This window comes from Carlito syrichta, unplaced genomic scaffold (genome assembly GCF_000164805.1).
Source record: "Carlito syrichta isolate Samal-C Ts95f unplaced genomic scaffold, Tarsius_syrichta-2.0.1 Scaffold84630, whole genome shotgun sequence".
NCBI lineage: Eukaryota > Metazoa > Chordata > Mammalia > Primates > Tarsiidae > Carlito > Carlito syrichta.
Genome location: NW_007028726.1, coordinates 56,996 through 82,283, shown reverse-complemented (window position 1 = coordinate 82,283; position 25,288 = coordinate 56,996). Strand labels below are relative to the sequence as shown.

The 25,288-nt window shown below is 42.7% G+C and overlaps 1 protein-coding gene across 1 annotated transcript; it reads right to left on the bottom strand.

Moving 5' to 3' along the window:
• Positions 1-3,541: 3,541 nt before the first annotated feature.
• Positions 3,542-4,620, bottom strand: MC3R (melanocortin 3 receptor). Its single transcript, XM_008056444.1, has one exon. It carries the CDS (start codon positions 4,511-4,513, stop codon positions 3,542-3,544), a length of 972 nt encoding a protein of 323 aa, XP_008054635.1. The 5' UTR covers positions 4,514-4,620.
• Between the last annotated feature and the right edge of the window lie 20,668 nt (positions 4,621-25,288).

Genomic DNA, 25,288 nt, shown 5'->3' with positions numbered 1-25,288 from the left:
CTATCTATCTATCTATCTATCTATCTATTTTTGAGTTGGTGTCTCACTCTGTCACCCAGACTGGAGTGCAGTGGCTGCTCCCGGCCACCGCAGCCTCGACCTGCTGGGCTCCGGCCATCCTTCCGCCTCAGCCTTCCAAGTAGCCGGAATTACAGGCATGCACTACCACGCTCAACTGATTTTTTGATTTATTGTAGAGATGAGGTCTCACTGCCCAGGTGGGTCTTGAACCCACAGGTTCAGGCAATCCACTCACCTCAGCCTCCCAAAGTTGCGGGATTACAGGCTGAGCCACCGAGCCCGGCTTGATCTATATTTTTGAATGATTGCACTGGATGCTCTGTGGAAAGTGGATTTCAGTGGACGTGATGGTAGGTAAAAATGTTTTCAGCCAAGGAAGCTTGAATGTTTATCTCCAAGCCCCATAGAAAGATATCAAAATTAAGCTCAAATGTTCAACTTAAATAAGGACAACAGGCAATGACTTCTAGAACCCAGGGAATCAGTCACTGTCAGTTTCACCTTGAGGATGGGGGTGAAATGTGTCACCTAACAAATGAATTAAAATCATTATGTGCTTGGATTTCCAAAAATTAAACACTTTCAAGCCTGGTTGCCCTGCTGCTTAAAATGTCCAGTGAGTTCCCCAAATGAAGACCTGAGACAGTGGTCCTGAAGGAAACAGTGACACCCCAACATTCAGGGTTGTGCCTAGAGAAATGAATGTCAGGAAAAGGCGTCTGTGGTCTGTCACCTTTCTGATGCACTCCCCAGGGCTGCCTACAGTCTTTGGAAAATTAAAGCAAGTTAAATTACAAATTATGCCTCTTGGTTTTTATGGCATCTTTCTGGAAACTCTGTGAGGAACATCTGGACTTTGTGAGACTCAGAAACATGCATCAAAGTCTCTGTCCTGGGCAGTGCATGGCTCTGATGTCATTGATCCCAGCTCAATTGTCCATACTGTCTCCCTGAGAGTTGCTGGACACTGGGTTTGATTTGGGGTGGGGGCTGTGCAGCCTGAATTTGAGTCTCCCCTTCTTCACTTGCTGGCTGTGTTTCCATAGATAAGTTCCTTAACCTCTCTGTTTCAGATGCCTCATTTGTAAACTCAGGATAATCACAGTATCTACCTTGTAGGGTCATTGCAAGGGTCAAAGGGTAAAGTACTGAGCACAGTCCCTGGCATGGGGCCAGCACTCTTTGCACGTGAGTACTTTTGGCTTCTCATTTGCTCATTTGAAAGTCCTCTATGCCCTTGCGATTTAAAACATAGCCCCTAGACCAGCAACCACATTCCCGGGGAGCTTGTCTTGGTCCCCACCTCAGATCTGCTGAATCAGATTCTGCACTTGAACATGATCCAGGTGATTCCTGTGGGCATCCCGTTTGGAAGTGCCATTGTAAGCTAAAGTGTACAGAGAAGAGAGAGGGTTCAGTTTTGATTATGGAAACCTGTTGGCAGCAGTATATTGGTACAAAAAGACATCAACTCCAGGATACTGTAACCCTAACTAGCTGGGCACCCCTGGACACCCACATTTCCTCCCCTCAAGACTAAATTTCTTCATCTGTAAAATGACTCACCTATTTTGGGGGTTTGTTAACAGGATAAAATGAAATCATATGAAAACTGATAGACTAGAGTGAGAGGTAAGTTATTTTTATCTTGTTTACATAGAAAAAGGACATCCTAATCCCTATAGCTGTTAACACAATTTTAAAGCATTGGATTTCCCATTCTCTACATGTGTTTGCTGAGGGGTCATGGACAAGTTCCATTATCTGGTGTCTGGAGTAAAATAATGGGGAGTGACCGTGGCCCAGGAATCACAAGCCTGGTGTTTATGAAAACTAAATGGGAGAGTTGTATAGTTTGGCTAAAAGGCATTGCCCTAGGAAAGATTAGCCTGAGACCAATGGGGCTTTCTGTGCCATTTACAAAGTCATCACTGAATTGCAGTGTAACATATGATGACTGTGGGCAGGAGTCACCAAAGTGAATCTAGGTGGCATATTTCAATGTAATACACGCTCAGAAACCACAGAAGCCTTTTATTATTTCCAAACATCACAACCAAGTCAAGAAACAAATAATTTTGCTTATATTGGCAGAAAATCTTCAAATACAAAAACCAAAACCACCCCGATACGTTCTAGCACAAGAAAAACACACAACTGTACCCAAAGACACAGCTTAATGTAAAAATCCATGAGATGGGGGTTGTGAGTGAGGAGAGTCAGAAGGCACAAACCGAAGTTGTCCAGTGCAGGAAAGGATCTGACAAGGTCAGCACTAGTCAGTCAATCTGGCCCTGCGCTCCCAGAAATGAATTGCTGTGCCTGGCAAGTTTCAGACATCGATAACAGGGTGCCCAGCTTTAACACAATGTCAAGCAGAAGGAATAAAGAACTAAAAAGAGCTCTTTTTCATTGATAATGTTGAAGGGATCATATGATAGAGAGGCAATTACTATGAGTAAAAACAAGGAACCCCAAGAAAGCCACAACACAGCAGTTTCACAGTCTCTTAAATGATCTTAAGCTACAGTAAAGCAATTTCTTGTGATACACACACACACACACACACACACACACACACACACACACACACACACATGCATATATCCTCTCCCACCCATGATTCCCTCTGTTATTTTAAAGGCAAAAAAGGAATGATAGCAAACAAATTTTTAAAAAATATTAATTCATACCTTAAAATAGCAAGGTATCAAAATACAGGTACATAAGTATATTCTGATTGTCCAAAACACTTTCTCTTTTGTTAAATCTTGAAGGCTGCCTTAGGTTTAATGCATAAAAACCAACAGCAACAACAACAAAAAACACCACCACCATAATAGCAAAAATAGAAGTGGGTTACATTCCCATGTTACTTTTGGAGGGGAAGGTGTGGGGGTAAGTAGAGGGGAAACATCATAGCATTGTTTCTTTCACAAAGAGTTCATTGTAGATTATCATGTCACTGTAAATAGAGTAACTCAATTTCATTGTGGATGATCATTTCACTGTAAATAGAGCCTCGGAGCACAAACTCAGTCTCTTATGGAATCAGTGCAAAGTTATCTGTGAAGCTGACAGCTGGAAGTCGTAATTGTAACAGGTTTGAGTGTGAGCGATTTGAGGCACCCTGACTATTCATGAGACCCTTTCAGCTGGCTTGAAGGGTGATGACATGAGTATGAAGTGGATGAGCAGGCAGGCATTACCAACTCTGGGTGTATGGGATGTGTGCAGACAGCACTCACAGCAGCCGTCCTTGATTTCTCCCAGTGACTGACTGGGAATTCAGATAATGCATGACTTACCCACACTGGAATCCTTTCAGAGAGCCCATGACATCCCAATTTTCCCTTTTAAAAGGCTTTGAAAGCTTAAAAACAAAAGATGAGTCCAGTCATAGTTGTTGACATGCTTTTTATATCTCATAAGTATTTTTTTCTTTTTCTTCCCCAACACTTTGGCTGGATGGAGGGTCAAAGGTGACAGGACTGCTGGCTGGTTCCACAGCCTCGGCATCCTATCCCAAGTTCACGCCACTGCAGCCACAGAGAATCTCCTTGAAGGTGTTGCGCAGCTCCAGGCTCCGGAAGGCATAGATGAGAGGGTCGATGACAGAGTTGCACATGATGAGGACCAGGTAGGTGTTGAAGTGGGCAGCATAGCAGATACAGTAGGGGTTGGTGGGGCAGGTGATGATGAGGACCAGGTGGAGGAAGAAGGGGGCCCAGCAGAAGATGAACACCCCCAGCAGGATGGTGATGGTGACGGCCCCCTTCATGCACGAGTGCTGCTGCGGGGCCACCCCGTCGGCCGGGGGCAGCGCCGCGATGCGCTTGACATGCAGCCGGGCGAAGAGGAACATGTGCACGTAGAGGGTGCCCATGAGGAGCATCATGGCAAAGAACATGGTGATGAGGCACACGATCACCATCTTGCTCTCGGAGTAGACGATGAACACCACGCCACAGACGCCGCAGCAGACCCAGATGGCCACTATCAAGGCGAGGGCCTTCCTCACCGTCATGATGCTATGGTAGCGGAGCGCGTAGAAGATAGTGACATACCTGTCCACAGCAATGGCCAGGAGGTTGCAGATGGAGGCTACCAAGGAGATGCAGATCATGGAGTCGAAGACGTTGTCCATGTGCTGGATGAACTGGTCCTCGAAGGTCAGGTAGTCGCTGTGGACGATGGCAATCATGATGGTCTCTAGAGCATTGGACACACTCACCAGCATGTCGGCCACCGCCAGGCTGCAGAGGAAGAAGTACATGGGTGAGTGCAGGTTGCCATTCCGGACCACGGCCAGGATCACCAGGATGTTTTCTAGCAGACTGATGATGCCCAGAGCCAGGAAGACCTCTGGCTTGATGAAGACCTGCTCGCAGAATGCGCTGCTGGTCTGGTTGCTGAAGGAAGGGGCTTCGAGGTGCTCTGAGCCATTCGGCAGCATCAGCTGGGCAGGAAGCAGGCAGCACGAAGCATTCATTGCTGTCAGGCAAGAGGCGGGCTGATCCGGGCGGGGGCTCCAGCAGGGTCCGGGAGGAAGCTGCTGCGGCTCACAGAAAGACAAAACCTCCCTCTAGATACTTCTTGTGAATGTGTGTCCAGTCTAGGCTGAGATTTTGTTCTCCCCCAGAATAAAAGAATTGGGGGTGGGAAGAGAGAGAGAGACAGAGAGAGACAGAGAGACAGAGACAGAAAGACACAGAGACAGAGGGACAGAGGAAAGGAGGGAGAGACGGCTAGAGAGGAGGAGAATGAGAATGAGGACAGACAGAAAAAGAGAAAGGAAGGGAGGCAGAGAGGAAGAGAAAGGGAGAGAAGGAGAGAGGGAGGCAGAGAGAGAGAAAGGGAGACAGATGGAGAGAGGAAAAGAGGGAGGAAGAAAGAGGGAAGGAAGGAGAGGGAGGGAGGGGAAGAGAGAGGAAGAGAGAGGGAGGAAGAGACAGAAAGAGAAAGAGACAGAGAAAAAGAGGAAAGGAAGGTGCGAGTGGGAATGAGAGACAGAAAAAGGGGAGGAGGGAGAGAAGAGAGAGAGGCAGAGAGTCAGAAAGAGACAGTGACAGAGAGGAAAAGAGGGAGGGAGAGAGAGAAAGAGCAAGGAGAGAGGGAGGAAGGGGAAGAGAGGGAGAGAGAGAGGGAGTAAGAGACAGAGAGGAAAAGAAGTAGGGAGAGAGACAGAGGAAAAGAGGGAGGTAGGGAGAGAGAGGGAGGAAGAGGAAGAGAGGAAAAGAGGGAGGGAGGGAGAGAGGAAGAGAGAAAGTGAGGGAGGGATGGAGAGGGAGGAAAGGGAAGAGAGGGGAAGGGAAAGACAGACAGAGAGAGAGAGGAAAGGAAGGAGAGCAAGCTGGAGCGAGAGACAGAAGAAGAGAGAGGGGCAGAGAGACAGAAAGAGGCAGTGACAGAGAGGAAAAGAGGAATGGAGAGAGAGAGAGACCGAGGGAGGGAAGGAGAGAGAGGGAGGAAGGGGAAGAGAGAGGAAGAGAGAGGCAGGGAGTGGGAGGGAGCAAGAGACAGAGAGGAAAAGGGGGGGAAGAGAGGAGGGGGAAAGTTAGTAGCTTGGAGACATACGGAGAACTTTCCTGCACTTCTCGAAGCAGTTTTACAGATACTCTTACCAGCTGGCTTCTCTCTCTCCCCCTCTTACCCCTTCTCTCTGGCCCTCCTTACATCTCCACTTGGAAACAGAGAGCCTGCCACTGGTTGCTACAGTTACGGTTCCTTTCATAGCAAGTCAGGGGATGTGTCACCTGTCGCTAGAAGTGAAGAGAGAACACTCAGGTTTTATGCATCCACCAAGGGCAAACAACTCCTACTTAATCTTCAGCGCAGCGAAATGACCACTGAGCATTGGGTACCTCTCTGACTGACAGCAGGTTCCTATCCCCAGGCTTCTGCAGAGAGAGTAAGAAGCAGACCGGTGCCCTCTGCAGGGCACACTGCTTGTCTGCTCGCTGGTGTGACTTGAGCGGCTGAGTTTGTCATGGAAACTGCCACAGGCACGCACTTATCTGTTCACTTGTTTGTTCATTCATTCCTTTGTTGTTGTGATGTTTTAGCAAACATTTCTTGAGCATCTGCTATGTATCAGGTCTCTGCTGGGTGTAGGGGATATACTGGTGAGTTAGAAAGCTGCTGTCTCAGGCTTCCCCCAACTCAGAGTCCAGGGTGGAAGAAGAGAAGTCAGACAACTGCATTATACTGCAATGAATGCTTGGATCAGGGTAAATACCTGGACTGTCAGAGAAAGTTCCTGGAGGAGGGAGCTTCTAAGCTTTGACTTCGAGAAGGGGCAAAAATCCATTTTGGGGTGGGTGGCGGGTTGGAGACTGGGGCTGAATGAGATAGAAGAGGGTTCCAGGCAGAGAGTGTCACATGCCTATACCCTAGAGGCAAAGAGCAGCCTTGAAAATGGGGACGTGGGGACCCCACCTGAATCAGAATCCCCCAGAGGCAGAACCTGGACAAGTGTGCTTTCAATTCTGACAGGTGTGTGGGGCATAGCCAGGGTTGAGATCTACTTTCGGAAAGCTTGGGGTTCTTGAAGCACTGAAAGTCATTTGCTCTGGTCACAATATGGAACTGGGAGATGCAATCTGAGAAGTGAGGCTGCAGGGATTTCTAAAAAATGTGTGAGGTGCCTGAATCCTGAGGACAGCTTCAGCTGTATGTGGGAGTGTAGATGGTGGAGGCTGTGAGAGAGGTTTAGGCAAGACTGGGATGTGATGGGGGTCTGCATTTTAGAAAGATTCCCACTTGCAGGGGGAGAATGGATTGGAAAAGATGAATTAGCCAGGGAGTCCCAGGCAGAGGGTGTTTTGAAGACTCAGCGAGATGAGATGATGGTGGCCTGAAGCAAGGGAGGGGCTGTGGTGATGTGCAGAGTGGACAGGGACATCTAGGGGTAGGATGATGGAGATTTGAGCTAGCTGCTTATGAGAATGCAGGAGAGGGAGCAGTCCTTAAGAAAGAGTATTCCTACTTCTTTCTTAATTAATGGAGAGGGTGGAGATGCTTTAAGTCAGTGGTCCCCAACCTTTTTGGCATCAAGGTCCAGTTTCATGGAAGACAGATTTTCCATGAACTACAGTGTGATGAGGTGGAGGGATCATCAGACATTAGATTCTCATAAGGAGCATGTAACCTAGATCCCTTGCACCGCAGTTCACAACAGGGTTTGCGCTCCTATGAGAATCTAATGCAGCCACTGATCTGATAGGAGGCGGAGCTCTGCTCTCCTGCTCACCTCCTGCTATATTACCTGGTTCCTAACAGGCCATGAACTGATCCCTTTTTAAAACTGTAGAATGTAAAAAGCAGAATTTAGCAGTTGCTCTGTTAACATGATGTAATACTTGGAAGTATGGTCTAAGACTTGGTTCATGTTAGATTTGATTCTGCACATGACTCATATAAGCTCAGAAAACACTGGGTCTCCTGTGCATCTCTCTCTCTCTCTCTCTGAAATATAAAAAATAAGCACAAGAAAATAGAAGAAAATTTTAGGATGCTTCTAAAAGCTTAGGGCAGAGAGAAATTCTCAAGCAGGATGAGTACCCCAAAATTTAATATGAAAAAAAGTACCATAAACAAACAGTCAAAAGACAAACAAGAAAAAAATATTTGCCACGGGGCGAAGGTTACTCTCTCTCATATACAGAGAATACTTTCACATTAATAACATAAAAGATAAATTACCTCATAGAAAATTGAGTGAAAGATATAAATAGTAACTCACTGAAGAGGAAATGCAAATGACTAATAAACATATGAAAAGATGTTAAACCTTCTGGGGAATCAGGGAAATGCAAATCAAAAGGAGATTTCAATGCCATTTTCCTAGTTAGACTGATGAGGATTAAAAAGATATCAAATCTAGAAGAGAATATTGGGAAGCCCACTCTTGCATTTCTAGTGTTTGTAAATAGTTTCATCATTTTGCAGTTTCTACTAAAATAAAAAAAGCACATGGCTATGAATCTCAATCTAGAAACTGAGGGGCATGAGAAATACTACTTTTGTTTGTTTTCTTAATAAACAAATTTTAAAATATTTCTTCCTAGGAGCAGAGATTCAAGTTGCCCTGAATATACACTACCACTTCTGTTTATTTTTCAACAGAGCGGTTTAATTTCTGATGTTAAGCCACTGTTTTTTCAGGGGGAGGGAAAACACAATCTTAATCTTTTTGGGGACTTTTCCACACCCCAAGGGTCACATCCAGTGTGTGGTTTCAAGGACCCTAGTCTTACCTGCAAAGCTCGATGACAAGCAGGGCTCATTCATTATCTCCCAGGCCTTTCTCTGCTCTATGTTTGGCATAAGCTGAGCAGGGACTATCTTTTCCTGCTTCCATTCTCTGGTCACCTGCATCCTTCAGAGAAAGTGGATAGGACCTGACATTTCAAACCTGTGTCCTCCGAGGTGTCCTCACTGCTGATGAGTGCTCATTCTCTAAAGAGTGTTCATTCACTTTCCTGGAGGAGTCGCACAGATGCAGCATTCTTTTTTAATTGAATCTTGTATAAATGAATTGGCTTTATTAATAATAATTGCAAGACGTGATAGTCTCTGTCAGTGTTCACCATATGTTGTTGGCACGTGTGATGGTGTCTGTTTTGAATGTGTTAAAATAAATTGTAACAAGAAGATTCTTGTTCTAGGAGATAATCCATCCAGGTGCTCTCCATGCCTGAACCACTCTGCTTCAATTTTGTGCTTGGTAACTCCTCTTATCCTTCAAGATCCAGCTTAAATGTCATCTATTTTGTACAGCTTTTTTCAAATTTCATACACCAGTTTACCATTTTCCCTGCTGCTAAGCTGATAGGGTTCAACATGCTTTCTTCACTCTTAAAAGCACAAGCAACAAGAGAAAAAAAAAAACGTGCACTGGACTTCATCAAAATGAAAAACTTGTATTTTTAAAAAAATGAGAGGAGGACCCATAGAATGAGGGAAAATAATTGCAAATCAGATACCTGATAAGGGACTTGCATCTACAATGTATACAGAACATTCACAACTTAACAACAAAAGACAATAGCCCTATTAAAAAAGTAGGCAGTATGACAAGAATACGGAGAAAAGGAATGGCTCTACACTACTAGTGGGGATGCAAACCGGTTCAACCTCTATGGAAAACAGTGTGGTGATTTCTAAAAGAAATAGCAATTTACCTTCCATATGACCCAGCAACTCCCCTTCTGAGAATATACCCAGAATAACTCAGATCATTCTACAAAAGATAGCTGCACATACATGTTTATCGCAGCACTATTCACAATAGCAAAAACATGGAACCAACTGTGCTGCCCATAGAAACTGGACTAGATACAAAAAAAATGTGGTACATATACACAATGGAATATTATGCAGTCATAAAGAAGGACAAAAGTACCCCATGTTCTTACTCATAAGCAGACCCTGAACATATACTGCTATAAGAAAGGGATTGGCAGTAGCAGGATACTGCTGGGGTGGGAGTGGGGACACGACATCAATTAGGGTACCTGATCTCAAACCAGGCAAAGTGGGGACAAAAGGGAGGCTCAAACTTTACCTGTATGATGTCCACTTGTATACCTAATCTTGAATTTACCCCACATCTTTAAAATAAAAAAAACACCATAAGAAAGGGATTGGTAGTAGAGGGTCACTGCCGGGGGTCGGGGGGGGGGAGGTACATAGCATCAATAAAGGTATCTGATCTCAAACCAGGCAAAGAGGGGACCAAAGGGAGGCCCAAACTTTTCCTGTACAATGTCCACTTGTATACCTAATTCTGAATCGTACCTCACATCTTTAAAATAAAATAAAATAAAAAACTAAAATATTTCACTTCAAAAATAAATAAATAAATAAATAGGCAGTACAATATTTGCATAGACATTTCACCAAAGAAGACATAAAATGTCCAACAAATGTCCAGATGCAAAGCAATTAAACATTTCTATTAGTTATTAAGGAAATACTAAAAATCATTGAATTGTACACTTCAAACAGGTGAATTTTATGGCATGTTAATGTTATCTCAATAAAGCTGGTTTTAAAAAGTCATGCAGAATGTTGCAAGATTAGAAGTCAAATCCACTAAAAAGGGACAGCATTGGCCAGTGAACATGTTGGAACACAATTAGATTTTGTTATTAATCTGAACTTTTCTTGAGGGCGGAAGCTGCTGATGTCTGTGTCCCCATCTCTGTCCTACTTCTGATTTCAGCAGCTGCTTGCTGGACAGTTCCCTGTGAGCTCAGAGGTAACTCACTGCCAGGGGCCTACTTTAAGAGTTCCAGCAATAAAGTGGGGACAGAGGGAGACCCAGACTTTACTCTACGATGTTCACTGGTATACCTAATACTAAATTGCACCCCACATTTTTTTTTTGAGTTGAAGTGTCACTCTGTCTCCTAGGCTGGAGTGCCATGTTGACTTGCTGGGCTCTGGTGATCCTTCCGTGTCAGCTTTCCAAGAAGCCGGAACTACAGGTGCACACTACCATATCCAGCACATTTTTTGATTTATTGTAGAGATGAGGTCTCACCAAGTTTCCTGGGCTGGTCTCGAACCCTCGGGCTCCGGCAATCCATGTGCCTCGGCCTCCCAAAGTGCTGGAATTACAGACTGAGCCACCGAACCCAGTCTCATCTTAAAAAAAAAAAAAAAATATATATATATATATATGTATATATATGAAATAGATATGTATATATGTGAACATATATATATGTATACATATATTTTTCATATATATATTTCATATATATATGAAAGAGTTCCAGTTATCCTTACGTCACAGCAAATTGAATAGAGTTGGAGACCATCATAGTTAGTGATCTATCATAGAAACAAAGAACTGAATGCCGCATGTTGTCACTTGTAAGTGGGAACTGAACAGTAATCATATGAGCACAAGGGAGGAAATGGCAGTCGCTGGACACTGCTGGGGCTGGGGAGTGGGGGGTGGGGTGGGGTGGGGAGGAACAACACAAAAACTACCTGCATGCAGCCTACTTGTGTAGTTAAGTCTGTCTTGTACCCTACATCGCTATAATAAAATAAAATAAAAATTAAATTTAGAGCTCTAGTCATATTCTGCTCCCGGGTCTTCCCTGGTGTGTGTGTGTGTGTGTGTGTGTGTGTGTATGTATAACATTTCTTGTCTGACAAAGTTCAGCCTGGAAGTGAGAGGGAGTGAGTGAGTGCCCCCAGGGGCAACCCTCAGTCAATGAGAGCCAGGGCAGATACATTCTCCAGTCTCCTGTCCTTCAGGTGGACAATGACTGTTGCTTCGTGTGCTTCCTAGATGTCCCCCTGAAATTGAACCCCCATCACCTACTGCAATATCCTTGATAACATGTCTTTTTATTGTCTTTTCCTCCTTACCCATCTTATTCTCTCTGGATCCTCATGTCTGTTTCCTGGGATCACCCTGCACATAAATTACTTGCTCCCCAGCTCTTGTCACAGGCTTAGTTTTTGGGGAAGAGGATTCAACCTAAGGTCTGCAGAAGACCTAATGTGTGCCAGGTTTCTTTGGAATACTTTTTACCTTCCTTAATTATTTACTCCAAGAAGGCAGAACTGTGGGTTGTCCACCCAATACCTATTCTCCCTTTCTCCCTCACTGACAGATTCCCATTTTTAATAGGCAGCAGCATGTCCAGCTGCAACACTCACGTGCCAGCCTCCCTTGCATACGGCCCAGTAGTGGCCAGCAGGATGAAAGGAAAACTTGGGTGGGACTTTCAGGTCAGCAAATCAATTAACTCAACCAGCAAACTCATACTCTTTCTCCTATTTGCTGCCTGGAATGATGACATGAAGGCTGGAGTTCTAGCTTCCATTTTTTAAGTATGAAGACAAGGGCCAAGTCCTGTGAACACAGAGTCCAAACCTGAAAGGGACCCAAATTCCTGATGACTTTACAGAGAGGTAGTCCCAGCCCTGAACTGCTTGCCTTTAGGTTTTTAGTTATGTGATAGAAACATAACCCTTTATTTGTTTAAGCTCTCATCATGTGGAACTTTCTGTTCCATGCAACTGAACTGAACCCTGATATGAGGCCATTTTTAGTTGTCTAATTTCTATCAAAAACACAGCAGGTGCTCAACACATGTTTGAAAGAAGTCCTCAGCCTTCTCTGTTTTCATTCCCGACAATCTTAATTATGTAAAGCTCTGATAGGCCCTACTACTTAGATAAAGAAGAAAGTGATTTATAAGTCTGTATTTTTATCTATAATTTTCTGGCTGTTAGACCATGTGCTGCTTGTTGGTAGAAACTGACTTACTCATCTTTGTAGGGTGGCACTTAGCACAATACTTCTATATTCTTAAATGAGATACTATAGACAGCTTCAAAAGATTATCACAGTGCTACCATTTTGGGAAGTGGTTTGGCAATTTCTTTAAAAGCTAAGCATAATTTGCCACCTGACCCAGCAATTACTCTCCTTTCCTAGAAAAATGAAAACATATGTTCACACAAAGGCTAGAATGTGAATATTCATAGGAACATTATACATAACTGCCAAAATGAAAACAATCTAATGTCCACCAAATGGTGATTAGACAGAGGAAATGTGTTATTCCATATCATTAATTATTATTAAGCAATAAAAGGGAATGAAATACCAATACATGCACAATACGACTGAACTTTAAAAATATTATGTGAGTGAAGGAAGTCAGACACAAAAGATGACACATTGCATGCTACTACTTACATTGAATATCCAGAAAAGACACATCGATGGAGACAAAAAATAGATTAGTAGTGACCTGGGACTTGGGTTTAGGGGACTGGGATTAACTATAAGCAGGCACAAGGGATTTTATTGGGGTGATGAAAGTGTTTAAAAACTGGATTGTGGTGATATTGTACAACTCAATAACTTTACTAAAAATCCTTCATTTATACACTTAAGATGGGTAAATTGTATGGTATGTAAATATGCCCCAATGAAGTTGTTAAATTATGTCATTGCGAGTGTGTTCCCTGTATCTTAAACAGATAAGAGTAACATAAAGACTTGCTAATGGATCTATTAAAAAGTTTGATTTAGCCACTCCACAGTGTATACATATATCATCACGTTGTATATCATAAATATGTACCATTTTTACCTGTCAATTAAAAATAAGCATTGGAAAAAAGAGAACTGCTGATGATGTATTCCTTTACAATGTTTTCTAGAATGATATACTTTCTGGAAGCACATGAAGAAAAATACATATATGCAGCCCTTTTCCAAGTTCCAGGCTTATCCCTGAAAGTTCTAAGAACCTGCCCAAAGTTACTGGCTCTGGCATACTCCAGATTGGCAACTTGAGGTCATCCCTGAGCAACCTTTCAGCTTCTAGTCATCTTTAATTGCTCCTCTGCCCTGGACTGATGTTTCATTCTTATAATCACCAGCTTTGACTTTAATTCCTTTCTTTAAGTCCTGCTGCACAATTTTATTCTGTTGATTGCTCTCACCACCCACCCAAGAAAATGTTTCCATTTGTCTTTATTTCTTCTTCTGTTGTAGGAGACAGAGACTTTAAAATGTTTTTTAAAAATTATAGAATTATTTTTTGAGAAAGATATCATCTTGAAATGATTGGATAGGGGAGTATGCCATCATCTCAGGGGACTTCTTGGGTAAGTTCTCTCTGTCCTAAGTGAGCCTTGATCAAGTGAATCACTTTTTGAGAGTTTAAGCCTCTTAGTGGATTCTTCCTCCTAACTCATTGAGTGGATTAGTTGTGTCCTTAAAATATTGCTCTCTTGGGAAAAGATGCTGTTGCATGTCTCTCCCATAAAAAACCTTAAACCATTGGCTCGTTCCAAGTATTCTTGAGGCTCCTCAATTCCCTTTCCCTTCTCACAGCTGAAGTTCTTGGAAGAATTGTAAACTGTGGCTTTCTCCATTCTTTTTCATTTTGTTCTTCAACTCATTCAACCCAGGGTTTCTGCCCTGGTCACTTCACAGAAGCAGGTTTTGCAAAGGGCACCGGTGACCTCCTTGTCATTCAATCTAGTTCACATCTTTCACTCTTGTCTGTGTTGACTCAATGGAGTTTGGCCATTCTTGACTACTTCTTCCTTCTAAACCCACTGTCTTCTCTTGACTTCTATTGTATCACATTCTCCTGGATTCCCTCCTATTCCTGTGGTTGCTGTTTCTCCTCTTTTCTAAGTTCATCCTCTCTACTATACCACTAATTATTGAGCGTTCTCAGCCAACTTCCTTCAAATCTGCCTTCTTTTTTCAATCTTTTCTTTCCATGTAGTTCCATCCTTCCCACCATTACAATATCCACCTATCTGCTGCTGATCCCCATATTCATTCCTCTAATACAGCCTTCTCTGAGTTCTAGACCATTTCTCTGACATTTTCATGTGGATAGTTTGTTCACATTTGCATGTCTAGTACTGAGTGTGTCTTCTCTTCCTTATATTCAGTTCTTTGCCAGTGTTTATTTCCCTGTGAATGGCTTCTCTATCCATTCATGTGAGCACACCTAGTCTCTCACTTCTGGTATTTAAGTCATTACCAAGCCAATTGTTTTTGTCTTTGAAATAGCTTTGAATTAATCTCCATCATCCCAGCTTAAGCCACCACTGTATCTTGCCTAGATCCTTGCTTGAGTTCCCTACTGGTCTCTGCTCTTCAGTTGTGTTCTAGATTCAGTAGCCATAGCATCTGATCATGTCTCTTACTAGCTTAAAACTCTTCAGTGTGTTCCCATGTTTCTCAGGAGAAACATGACCGTCTTTGTGAGCCAGTGAACCCAGCAAGCCCTCACCATCTGCCCCTCCATTTGTCCTGGTACATGAAGTTTCCCTTCCTTCACCCCTGCCCCCTGCCTCTCTTTCCCTCCATATGTACAAGCCTTCCATCAGTCCTCGAAGTGCTCTCTAGATCGAGAAGATCCTCCCACATGCTGGTTGCAATATTCCACCTGTGTAATTAAAGCTCATTCTTCAGATCGCAGCCAAAGGGCTCTTCCCCTTGGGTATCAAGCCTCCCTTGACCACATCCCCTGTTCCTGAGCCAGGTAGGTCAGCTTTACTTTTTACCTTTATGTGCTCCCATAGGATCATGTTTCTCTCTTGGAGACTTATTGCATTGGGTTTTAGCCTTACCAGTGTGTTTGGTTAATGTCATGTCTACCTGTTGTGTCCTTCTGTCGTGGATCAGAAAACAACCTGCTTTTGCCCACCTGTGACTCCTCAGCACTGTGTACCTACACACACACATAGAACATAGAACACAAATAGTTGTTGAAATGCTGATCACAATAATGGCAACAGCTGGGGTCAGGGCACAGCAAAGAGTCCCAAGGAAATAAGATAGCACCTAGTGACAGCACCTAGGGGTGGTGGAGTCCTTTGCAGGTGGAGTTGCGGGGCTAGTTAGCAGTGGCAGGAGCACTGGTTTGTCAGAGACGTCAAAGGCAGTGGGTTGACTGAAACATTAGCTGCTATTTGTCCTTGAATTCACTTAAAAGAACCAACACACAAAAATTATGATTGAGCACGCCAAAAAGAGTTTCCTCTGCACGGTGTCACCAAAACTCTGAAATCTGGAGTAACATGGTTTGGTCCATGGAGGAAATGGAAATAAGCAAAGTTTTTCATCCAAAACCTGCAATGCAGCTAGTTAGTCCACGTGTCAGAGAGTGATTTTTGACATATAAATCTCATGATGGGAATGATGAGGAGCATGGGAAATCAAAATGAAAAGCTCAGGTCTTGGTTCATTGAGTAGTTTTATTCCCAGCATCTGATTTATTCTATAAGATGCAAAATCAGGAGCGGAAAGAACTGGCTTGACTTTTCCTTCACTTTCTCTATCCCTGATTCATTCTTCTAGAAAGGAATTGGCAAGTTGGGAAATACCCCACAGGGGAAGCCAGGGAGCTAGGGAAGAATGGAACCCAAATGTGTCTCAGGAACCAGTGGGGGGAGTGCATGCATGAAATGGAAAATTAACAACATTTGATCAATCCACTTAGTGGATTAATCCAGTATGTGCTAGGGGCTGTCCTAGGACCTGGGGACAGTTCAGCGATGAAGAGAGACTCACTCCTTGCCCTCAACCAGCTTTCATTTTAGAGAGGAAACAAAATGTAACAAAGCAACTAGATGGACTTCTCAGAGGGCACACACTCACCTCCACTGTGCACTTCGAGCGGCCTCTCCTCTTCTTCTGATGTTAGTACCTCTATTTTCTTTTCCCAGCCTCACTTCCTGTGGCTAGAGAGGCCTGGTCATTGCCCTGGCATGCGCCCTGGGCCTGATGAGTTTTAGGGTTGCTGTGTCCAAAATGGTGGCCACTAGCCTCATGTGGCTATTTTTATTTTAATTAATTACTATTAATAAAGTATCAAATTCAGATCCTCAGCCATAGTGGCTACATCTTGAGCGCTCACTAGCCACACTTGTCTGGTGGAATCTGTATGGAGCAGAGCAGATGCAAACACTTCCATTCATCAATGCAGAAAGTTATATTGGGCGGCACTGGTTAAAGCATCCCAGCCCGTAGTGATGGGTCAGATGCTCATTTAGAGGCCAAAGGTGGGCTAATGGAGGACCTGTCCAGTTGGTCATGGTGGGGTTAAGGAAAAGGAGGGAGGAAGGGAGGAAGGGAGGGAGGGAGGGAGGAGGCCTGCCTGAGAAGGAAGTCAGTATAGAAAAATGTGGGTAAAGATTAATGGTATCCTATGAGTATTTGGTCCACCCAGGTTACAAGCTTAAACTCCTTAACTTTCCAATCACATGAGTCAATAAATCCACCACCCCAATTCTTAAGCTTTTGCTTAAGAAGGTTTGAATTGCCCACCTGACATTTGCAACTGATTAATAAATTAATATTCTGATAGTAAAAGAGACCGATTGAATGTGAGAGGGGGGTCTCTGGTTATCATCTTGACTTTGTTGTCAATACACCAAGGAGAAAAGAGCCCTTCTTGTGCCGTGGAATCAAGATCGTTTCTATTCTTTCAATTCTTGGTCTGCTGAAATTCATAATTAAGGTGGAGGTAGGAGGAGAGAGGCATTAAGAGATAAAGAATAAAAAAGGGACCAATTTTTATAATTCGAGTTTGTCATGAGTATTGCATTAAGAGAGCAGTTGAAGCTTTGTCAAAGCTATCTCCTTCTGCAGATGAGAAAATAGCAGACGGCCCGAACTTTTGCTCCACAGGTGTAAGATATCTGCATTGCTGGCAGCTTCTAATTGCATTTTTTATTCTTGGATCTTTCATTATCAGTTGCCCTAAAGAGTTGTCTTTTTCTTTAAAAAAACTGTGTGCTGCTTTCATGGTTGAAATTCTCTCAAGAAGACTGAATTGATAGAACTTCTCATCTAGGCACTCTATATATAGACAAATTAAAAATATTTGTTATACATTTGCTTAGTTTCCAGGTCCTACTCATTGTACAGACACCTGTCAGGTCCAAGATTAGGTCATTGTCAGGAGGACGTGGGTCAGGCAGTATTATATCATATATGATTTATTAATTATATATAGTTACATTATATATTATATAATTATATCACATATAATTGGATATATTATATATAATATGATCAGAAATATTCATCACTTCCTTGTTTAAACAGTAGAAATCCCAACAACAGCCGGGCTTGGTGGCTCAGCCTGTAATCCTGCGCCTTTGGGAGGCTGAGGTGAGTGGATTGCCTGAGCCCGCGGGTTCAAGACCCACCTGGGCAACTTGGCGAGACCTCATCTCTACAATAAACCAAAAATCAGCTGGGCGTAGTAGCGCATTCCTGTAATTCCGGCTACTCGGAAGGCTGAGGCGGAAGGATTGCCGGAGCCCAGCAGGTCGAGGCTGCGGTGGCCGGGAGTGGCCACTGCACTCCAGTCTGGGTGACAGAGTGAGACTCCAACTCAAAAAAAAAAAAGAAATCCCAATAACAGTTTGAATCAGGCATGTGGCTGTCCAGTTAGAACCTGCATTTCCCAGCCTCCCTTGCAGCAAGGTGACCCTGTTACCAAGTTCTGACTAAAGGATATGAACAGAAGTGAAAGCACTACTTCTTTGTTGTGCTGGTCAAAGAAATGGGCACATTCTCCTTTGCTCTTGCCCAACTTTTAACTGGTTGGGATATGGATGGGATAGAGGAACAGGAGGTCACTTTTTACCCAGGCATGAAAACTGAGTGTTGTAGATGACTAAACTTCTGCATTAACCTTGACTTCCTCATTCACATCCTTCAGGACTGCTACATGGAAGAGAAACTTCTGTTTTGTTTAAGTCGCTAAAGTTTGGGTCTTTTTATTGTAGCACTTTAGACTGACTAACACAGAGTACAGTGGAGCAATTGTATTTTCCCCACTGGAAAGAAGATGAAAGATAAAGTCTCTTTCCATTGATTAAACAGTTGTGGGATGGCATCTATGTATCACGTTAGGTGTTGGGAAAGTACAAAGATGAACAAGACATGGTTCCGCTCCCTGTGAACTCATAATCTGGCTAAAAACATTGAGATGATGTGGAAGTATGGAGACAGATATGTAAAGAAACATAAGGGGAACGCTAGGAAGGGACACTTTGCCAGGCAGGACTTGTTGGAGGAGATGCTCCAAGTTAAAGCCACTCATGAATGCATGCATCTCATTTGGCCAGTGTGTCTGCACACAGCTCACATAGCTGGCATTAAATGCCCAAATGGTAATGCTGTAGTTGGCTGCACCAATGTAGGAGGATTTGCACAGTAAGTTAGAAAGTGCCCATGAAGCAATAACCTCTGCTCTTCAGATTTTTTTTTTATTTTTGCAGATGGCATATAGGCTTCTATTCTTGCCAAAAGCTGTAGAGACACATGACTTCCTCCATCACAAAATGTGCAGAGTCTTCCTCCCAAGGAGTTTGTAGGTTCATAGCATAGGATGGAACTTCTGGCCATGAATCCAACATGGTTTAAGCAAGAAAAGTGATTTACTTATTGTAACACATTTATGGATTCAGGCATAGCTGGATGCAAGGAACAATGAATATAACAAGGATTCAGGGTCACTTAGTTAGCTCGGGCTGCTATAACAAAATACCACAGACTGGGTGGTTTAAACAGCAGAAGCTTATTTTCTCATGAATTTGAAGGCTGGAAAGTCAAGATCAAGGTCTTGCAGGGTTCAGTTTCTGGTGAGGTCTTCCTTTCTGGCTTGCAGATGATCACCTTTACACTGTGTCCTTACATGGTGGGAAGAAAGAGGAAGAAAGGTTTCCAGCATCTCTCCTTATAAGGGTGCCAATTCCATCATGTGGACACTACCCTTATGACTTCATCCTAAATTTAATTATCTCCCAAAGATTCCATCTTTAAATACTACCACATTTGGAGTTAAGATTTCATCATATGAATTTTGGGGGACACAAGTCAGTTGATAGCACAGGGTCTCTCCATAGCTTGGCCTTGACCTCCTCCATGTTGGCTTCATTCGTGGGCTCTACTGGGGCCAAGATGGCTGCCCGCAGCTCCAGACCTACACCATCTGAATTCAAGTTCATCAGAAAGGCATGAAGGCCTCCCTCTCGGTAGATGCCAGGCTTCCTGGATCATATCTTTCTGAATTTGATTGGACTAGGTGCACATCCTTAAACATATATCTGTGGCCAGGAGAATGCTGTGCTGGGATTGGCCAGGGCTGAGTCACATGCCTAGCCTGGACTCAGGGGAAGAATTTGATTCACTTAAATCTCATGATTTTAGAATAGAGAAAAGGGTGATTTCCCTGAGGAAAATATGGTACTGTTTCCTGAAGATGTTGGACAGCAGACTCAATCCATATTCGCTACAACAATAAAAACCAATAATTAACACTCTTCACACTTGTGTCATTGTATTGACTAGATAAGGATTTTTGGAGAATCAAAGGAGGGGCCATTGACAGAGTGGCTTACAAACAAAATAATATTCAGGCTTAAAGAAAGTGAAACAATTTTCTGGGAGGCAGATTGGACGAGTTGTTGCTTTTTCTGGTTTTAGAAACCAACCTTGCAACTGTGACTTTGGGCTGATTACGACAGCTCCCCAATTCTCAGTTTCATCATATGTAAAATGGGTATAATTATAGTGCCTGTTTGTGTTGTTATGAGGATTAAATGATTTAATGCCTGTGGTGTGGTGAACATATGGTAATCATTAGCCATTTCTACCATTCCAAGAGATGGGACAGAGTTTAAGGAGGACACCTAAGAATATGTTTTATCCCTAATTCTTAGAAAATTATCTGGTACTCAATAAATATTTGTTGAATGGAGGAATAAATGAATGAGTGTGCAAAGGCTGCATAGGCTTAAAATGTCACTGTATGCTTTGGTCTTGTATGTTCAGTTGTTATAATATAATTCTGGTTGCTCCATTTTCTCTAAGTGAAGCCTTTGTATAAAGATGTTTGTTTGCATGCTACTAACTGGAATGCATTTTTGGATGCAGATGTTGGTTCTTGATTTTGTCTCAGTGTTTTGAAGCTGCTTCTCTCTTTCTCTGTTAGGGTCCTCAGGGCTCTGACATGTGGGTGGAATGAAGTAATGTTTATCAGCCTAGAAAAAAAATTCCAAAAAGCCCATCCATTATGCCTGGGTATTTGGGGAACTGATTGCCCTTCTAAAGTGATAGCCAGAATTAGAACGGTCTAAGTAGCCATTTTTCTAAATGCAAACCAAACAAAATAATTTGTGTTTCAAAGTGCTTAGGTAATAGGGGTATCCTACCCTCCTAATGCATTTCTATGTTTTGAGATCTTTCTAAACAAGAACTGTTAGTGTGTTAAAAGCTATCAGGCAGTAGTCAGTAGCGTGATAGAGGCAGAAGGTGGGGTCAGAATGCCCTCTCTCCTGTTTCAACGAACAGGACATTTGCTGGTGTCCTTTTGTGTGTGTTTGTCATGGCTGCATGTCTGAGACAAGCCCTAGGTTCATCTTGGAGCCCACGATTTCCAGGTTCAGGTTCCAAGGTCAGGTGACTACATATAGTATGGCTACCCTGTATCTAGTCTTTGTCATGAGCAAACCAGTGGGTCTGGGCAGGGCTGGGTATGGGTCCCAAGTGTTTTTATGAAACTGTTGTGGACATTAAATGGCATAGATCAAAGAGCTTCCAGTCCTAGGCTGGTATGTAGTAGGCTCTCAGTAAATGTTGGCTTCCGTTTTCTTTGCTTTCTGTGAACACATCTGTGAGGATGTTTTCTGTTGCAGATATCAGAAAATGACTGTATTTTAGCACAAGAAAGTTGATTCTCCTCACATATCATAATGTGTGGAGGTAGGTGGTGGCTGTATTGGTTCGAGGACTCAATAGTTTCTGGGTTATTGTCTCTACAACTCTCATGGCATTTTTCTCATGTGTGTCACCTGATGGTCATAAGATGGCAGCAGCTCCAGAGGTCATAACTATGATAGAAAGAAAATGGATGCACAAAGGGCTATCCCAACAGGGTCTGTCTCCCATTATGAAGAAAGAAAAAAATTTTTTGCAAATGTCTCTCTGTTCTCCCAATAGAATTGTGATTACACCTCATTGGCTAGAATGAGGTCACATAATCTACCCTAGCTGCAAGGGAAAACCAGGCAAAAGATCATATAATTGGTCATTCTGCACACATTATCTTTTTCCCTTCAAGAAAGATGTCACGTATTGAGTTCTCCAGAAACAGATACTGAGATTGAGTTGGGTGTGTAGGATGTTCATTAGGGATCAATAATTATGCAAAGAAAAGGGAGAAGCAGAATTGGCCAGAGAAAGGAGTTGGCTCGGCCTCAGCCAACTCTGGACAGCTCTGGAGCATTTGTGGTCCATTGACGCTGTACCTGTTGAGCTGAAATGACTGGGCCTTTACACCCATTGACTGTCAGTCACCAGATATGAGCTGGGTAGAAAGTGGGAGTTCTTGGACAAGATGGTGCTTTGCAGCTGAGGTACATCCCAAATGAGGCTTCCTGCTAACAACTGGAGTACTATGTTCTTCCTTGAAGAGGAACCTGGGTGGTAGAGGTTCTTGTGCTCCACAGAAGAAAAGGTAAATCTCTACCAACATCATGATGTGACTGACCGGTATCGACAGGGATACTCCCACTGTGGTACTCAGGGTACTGAGTTTTACAAGGTTCTAGGTACTGTGGGAGAGTTGCTGGGGGGTATTTTTGTCCTGGTACCTCTCATAGAATGTCACATAAGGACTGCCTCCATGAAGTTACTGCCTGTGGTACATCCTGTGACTAAGGTACCAGAATAGGTTTGTGATGGACTGGAAGCTTCTGTTATGATGGTGAATAGTTAGAACAAGCGGAGGCAGAGTTATTCATTGTCCAAGGACGAGTTGACAGCAGGGGCAGCTACAAGGAAGGAACAAAAAGACAGCTCATCCATGAATGTTATGGGGAAAGTTGGGACATGTTTTATAATAATCTAAATCTAATATAGAAATTTCTAATATCTATTTGTGTGACATTCCTATCATGACCAACCACTGTGCTATGTAATGGAGTTTTGCTTATGTATTTTATTTTGGAATGATTTTAGATTCACTGCAAAATGGCAAAGATAGTACAGAGAGTTCCCACATAACCCTCATCCTATTCCTCATTTTTAACATCTCACAGTACCTTTGCCAAAACTAGGAAACCAACACTGGTACATTACTATTAACTAAACTCTGGACTGTATTTTTTTATTTTACAAGTTTCCCATTACTGTCAAACTTCTGTTACAGGATTCAATTTCAGATGGCACATTGCACTAAGTTGTCATGTCTTCTTAGTCTCACTCTGATCTGTGGCAATTTCCATCTTTCCTTACTTTTCATGACTGACAGTTTTGAGGAGGACTGGTCAGGAGTTTTGTAGAATGTCCCTCAACTTGGATGTGTATAATGTTTTTCTGTTGTTTTTTTTTTTTGAGTTGGAGTCTCACTCTGTCGCCCAGACTGGAGTGCAGTGGCCGCTCCCGGCCACCGCAGCCTGGAACTTCTGGGCTCCGGCGATCCTTCCGCCTCAGCCTTCCTAGTAGCTGGAATTACAGGCGCGCGCTACCACGCCCGGCTAATTTTTTGATTTATTGTAGAGATGAGGTCTCGCCTGCCCAGGCGGGTCTCGAACCCATGGGCTAGACTGGGGTTATGGGTTTATGAAAATAATACCACAGATGTGAGTGCTTTCTCATCATGTCATATTGCGGGGCGGGGTGGGGGGAGTCATGATACCTACATAACATCACTGGGATAACAGCCTTGATCACTTAAGGTGAGTTTATGTAATCGAATTCTGATGACCCGAGTTTGGCCTTTGAGGTCTTAACGTTTTATATAGGTTTATTCTGGGTCTTCAGTTCCTTCTCTTGCTCATAGAAGGAACAAGGGAGAGTGACCCATAAGTACCATAGCTGTAACACTGATGGTAGGTAGCCCTTATGTGGGAGCCTGACAGAAGTCTTCTTTCTGTTCCTTTCTACATTCTTCTTCCCATCCCTCCCTTACTAGATCCAACATTGCTAAGTGTCAACGTGCCTACTCTGCTATGATAATATCAGCAATCATTTATTAAATTTTTTAATGTGCCAAGAACTTGGCTTACATTGTCTCTGATCTCCCAAACCACCAACTATGTGCATATTACTGCATCATTTTCCAAATTAAGAAACAGAGCAGTGAAGTGAATGTCCCAAGGTCTAAGCAGAGATTTCAATCCACATCTGTTTTATGTCAATACCTGTGCTCTTTCTACCTCTATTGCTCAAGGGCGGATTCACAGGATGGGAAATACCAGAAATAATGAATATAATATTCACACAACAATCTCCAGTAATTATACAGCCAGATATGAGAGGCATAAAGAACTCTAGGGAATGTGGAGACTATAATTACTCAGAAAAACAGACACTTTTTTCATAATAAATAGCAGAGAGAAGAGAATGAGATGGGCTTTTCTGAAGCATTATAGCTATGGCAAGAAATATATAATGATCACTATTATTACCTCTAAAAGAAAAATGTAGGAAAGGGTAGGGGCTAGACTAAAATGACGTGCCTAGCTCATAGTAGGAGGTACTCTGTAAACATTGCTCTGAATGTAAAATCACAATATACACAGACTTTATTTTTTTAGCATATTCTTTTTTGCTTGAAATTTAACAAAAGTAGACTCTATTCAGAACACTGCCAATGTTTTCCATGTGTGTGCTTGTCATCTTTCTCTGCACTCTTGTTTCACAATCCTGAATTACTTGATGCTGTCTGTCCACAACTCCTCCTGGCCACTCCACTTCCCTCTGGTCCTTTCTTGTCCCCACATGTGAACCTATTCTTTCTTTAGTCCCCAAAACATCACTATCAGAAGCATTTGTGTAACAATCTGTTTGAAGAAAGCAGAGGGGAATTATGTAGCTCAGAATAGAAACTCAGTTTCTTGGCTCCTTTCCCTGTAGGAAGTTTCTCATGGAGAATTTCTTACTTGTCTTCTCTCTCATTAGGTCTTAGCTTGTCATCACTTGCTGTATCTGGTCTTTCCTTGAGTTCTAGGTTTTTAGTGAGCATACAGCCTGGCCCACAAAATGTTCGTTGACTAAATCAGCTCTATCTTTCATAACTGTAGGGGTCATTAGCACCAACCTTTAAAAAGCTACTTACATCTGGGTCCTATCATCAGTAGCTCCACTAACTGGTAGAAGCTTTTTTCTCCCTTCTTCCCTCCCTTCTTCCCTCTCTCCCTCCCTCCCTCCTACCATTTCTTACTCTCTCCTTCCTCCCACTCTTCCTTTTTTCTTCATTTCTTTCATTTCTTTTTGTTTATCTACAGATTTTAATATTTATATTTATACAGAAGTATATAAATATGTTTGTCCAAGTGACAAGCTGTAGAACGTTGCCCTATTTTTCTCAGCTGAGTGTCCAAGTATTTTAATACTATGTATTGAATAAACCTTATTTTTAGCTGATTTTTAGATTTATTTTTACTGATATACTAAGTGCTTAATGTTTTTAATACCTTTAAATCTCTCTATCTCTTTATCTATGTTTCTTGAAATATGCATATCATAACATTTACAATTTCAGAGTATATGATTCGGTGACTTTTAGTATAGTCACAAGATTGTGCAACCATTACTGCTGTCTAATTCCAGCACATTTTTATCACACCAAGAAGAAACTCCACACCCATTAGCAGTCACTTTCCATTTCCTACTTCCCTCACCCCTGGAAACCACTAATCTACTTTCCGTCTTTATGGATTTTCCTCTTCTGGA

Coding starts and splice junctions, on each gene's coding strand:
- MC3R (XM_008056444.1), bottom strand. CDS start 4,513: ATGAATGCTTCGTGCTGCCTGCTTCCTGCCCAGCTGATGCTGCCGAAT.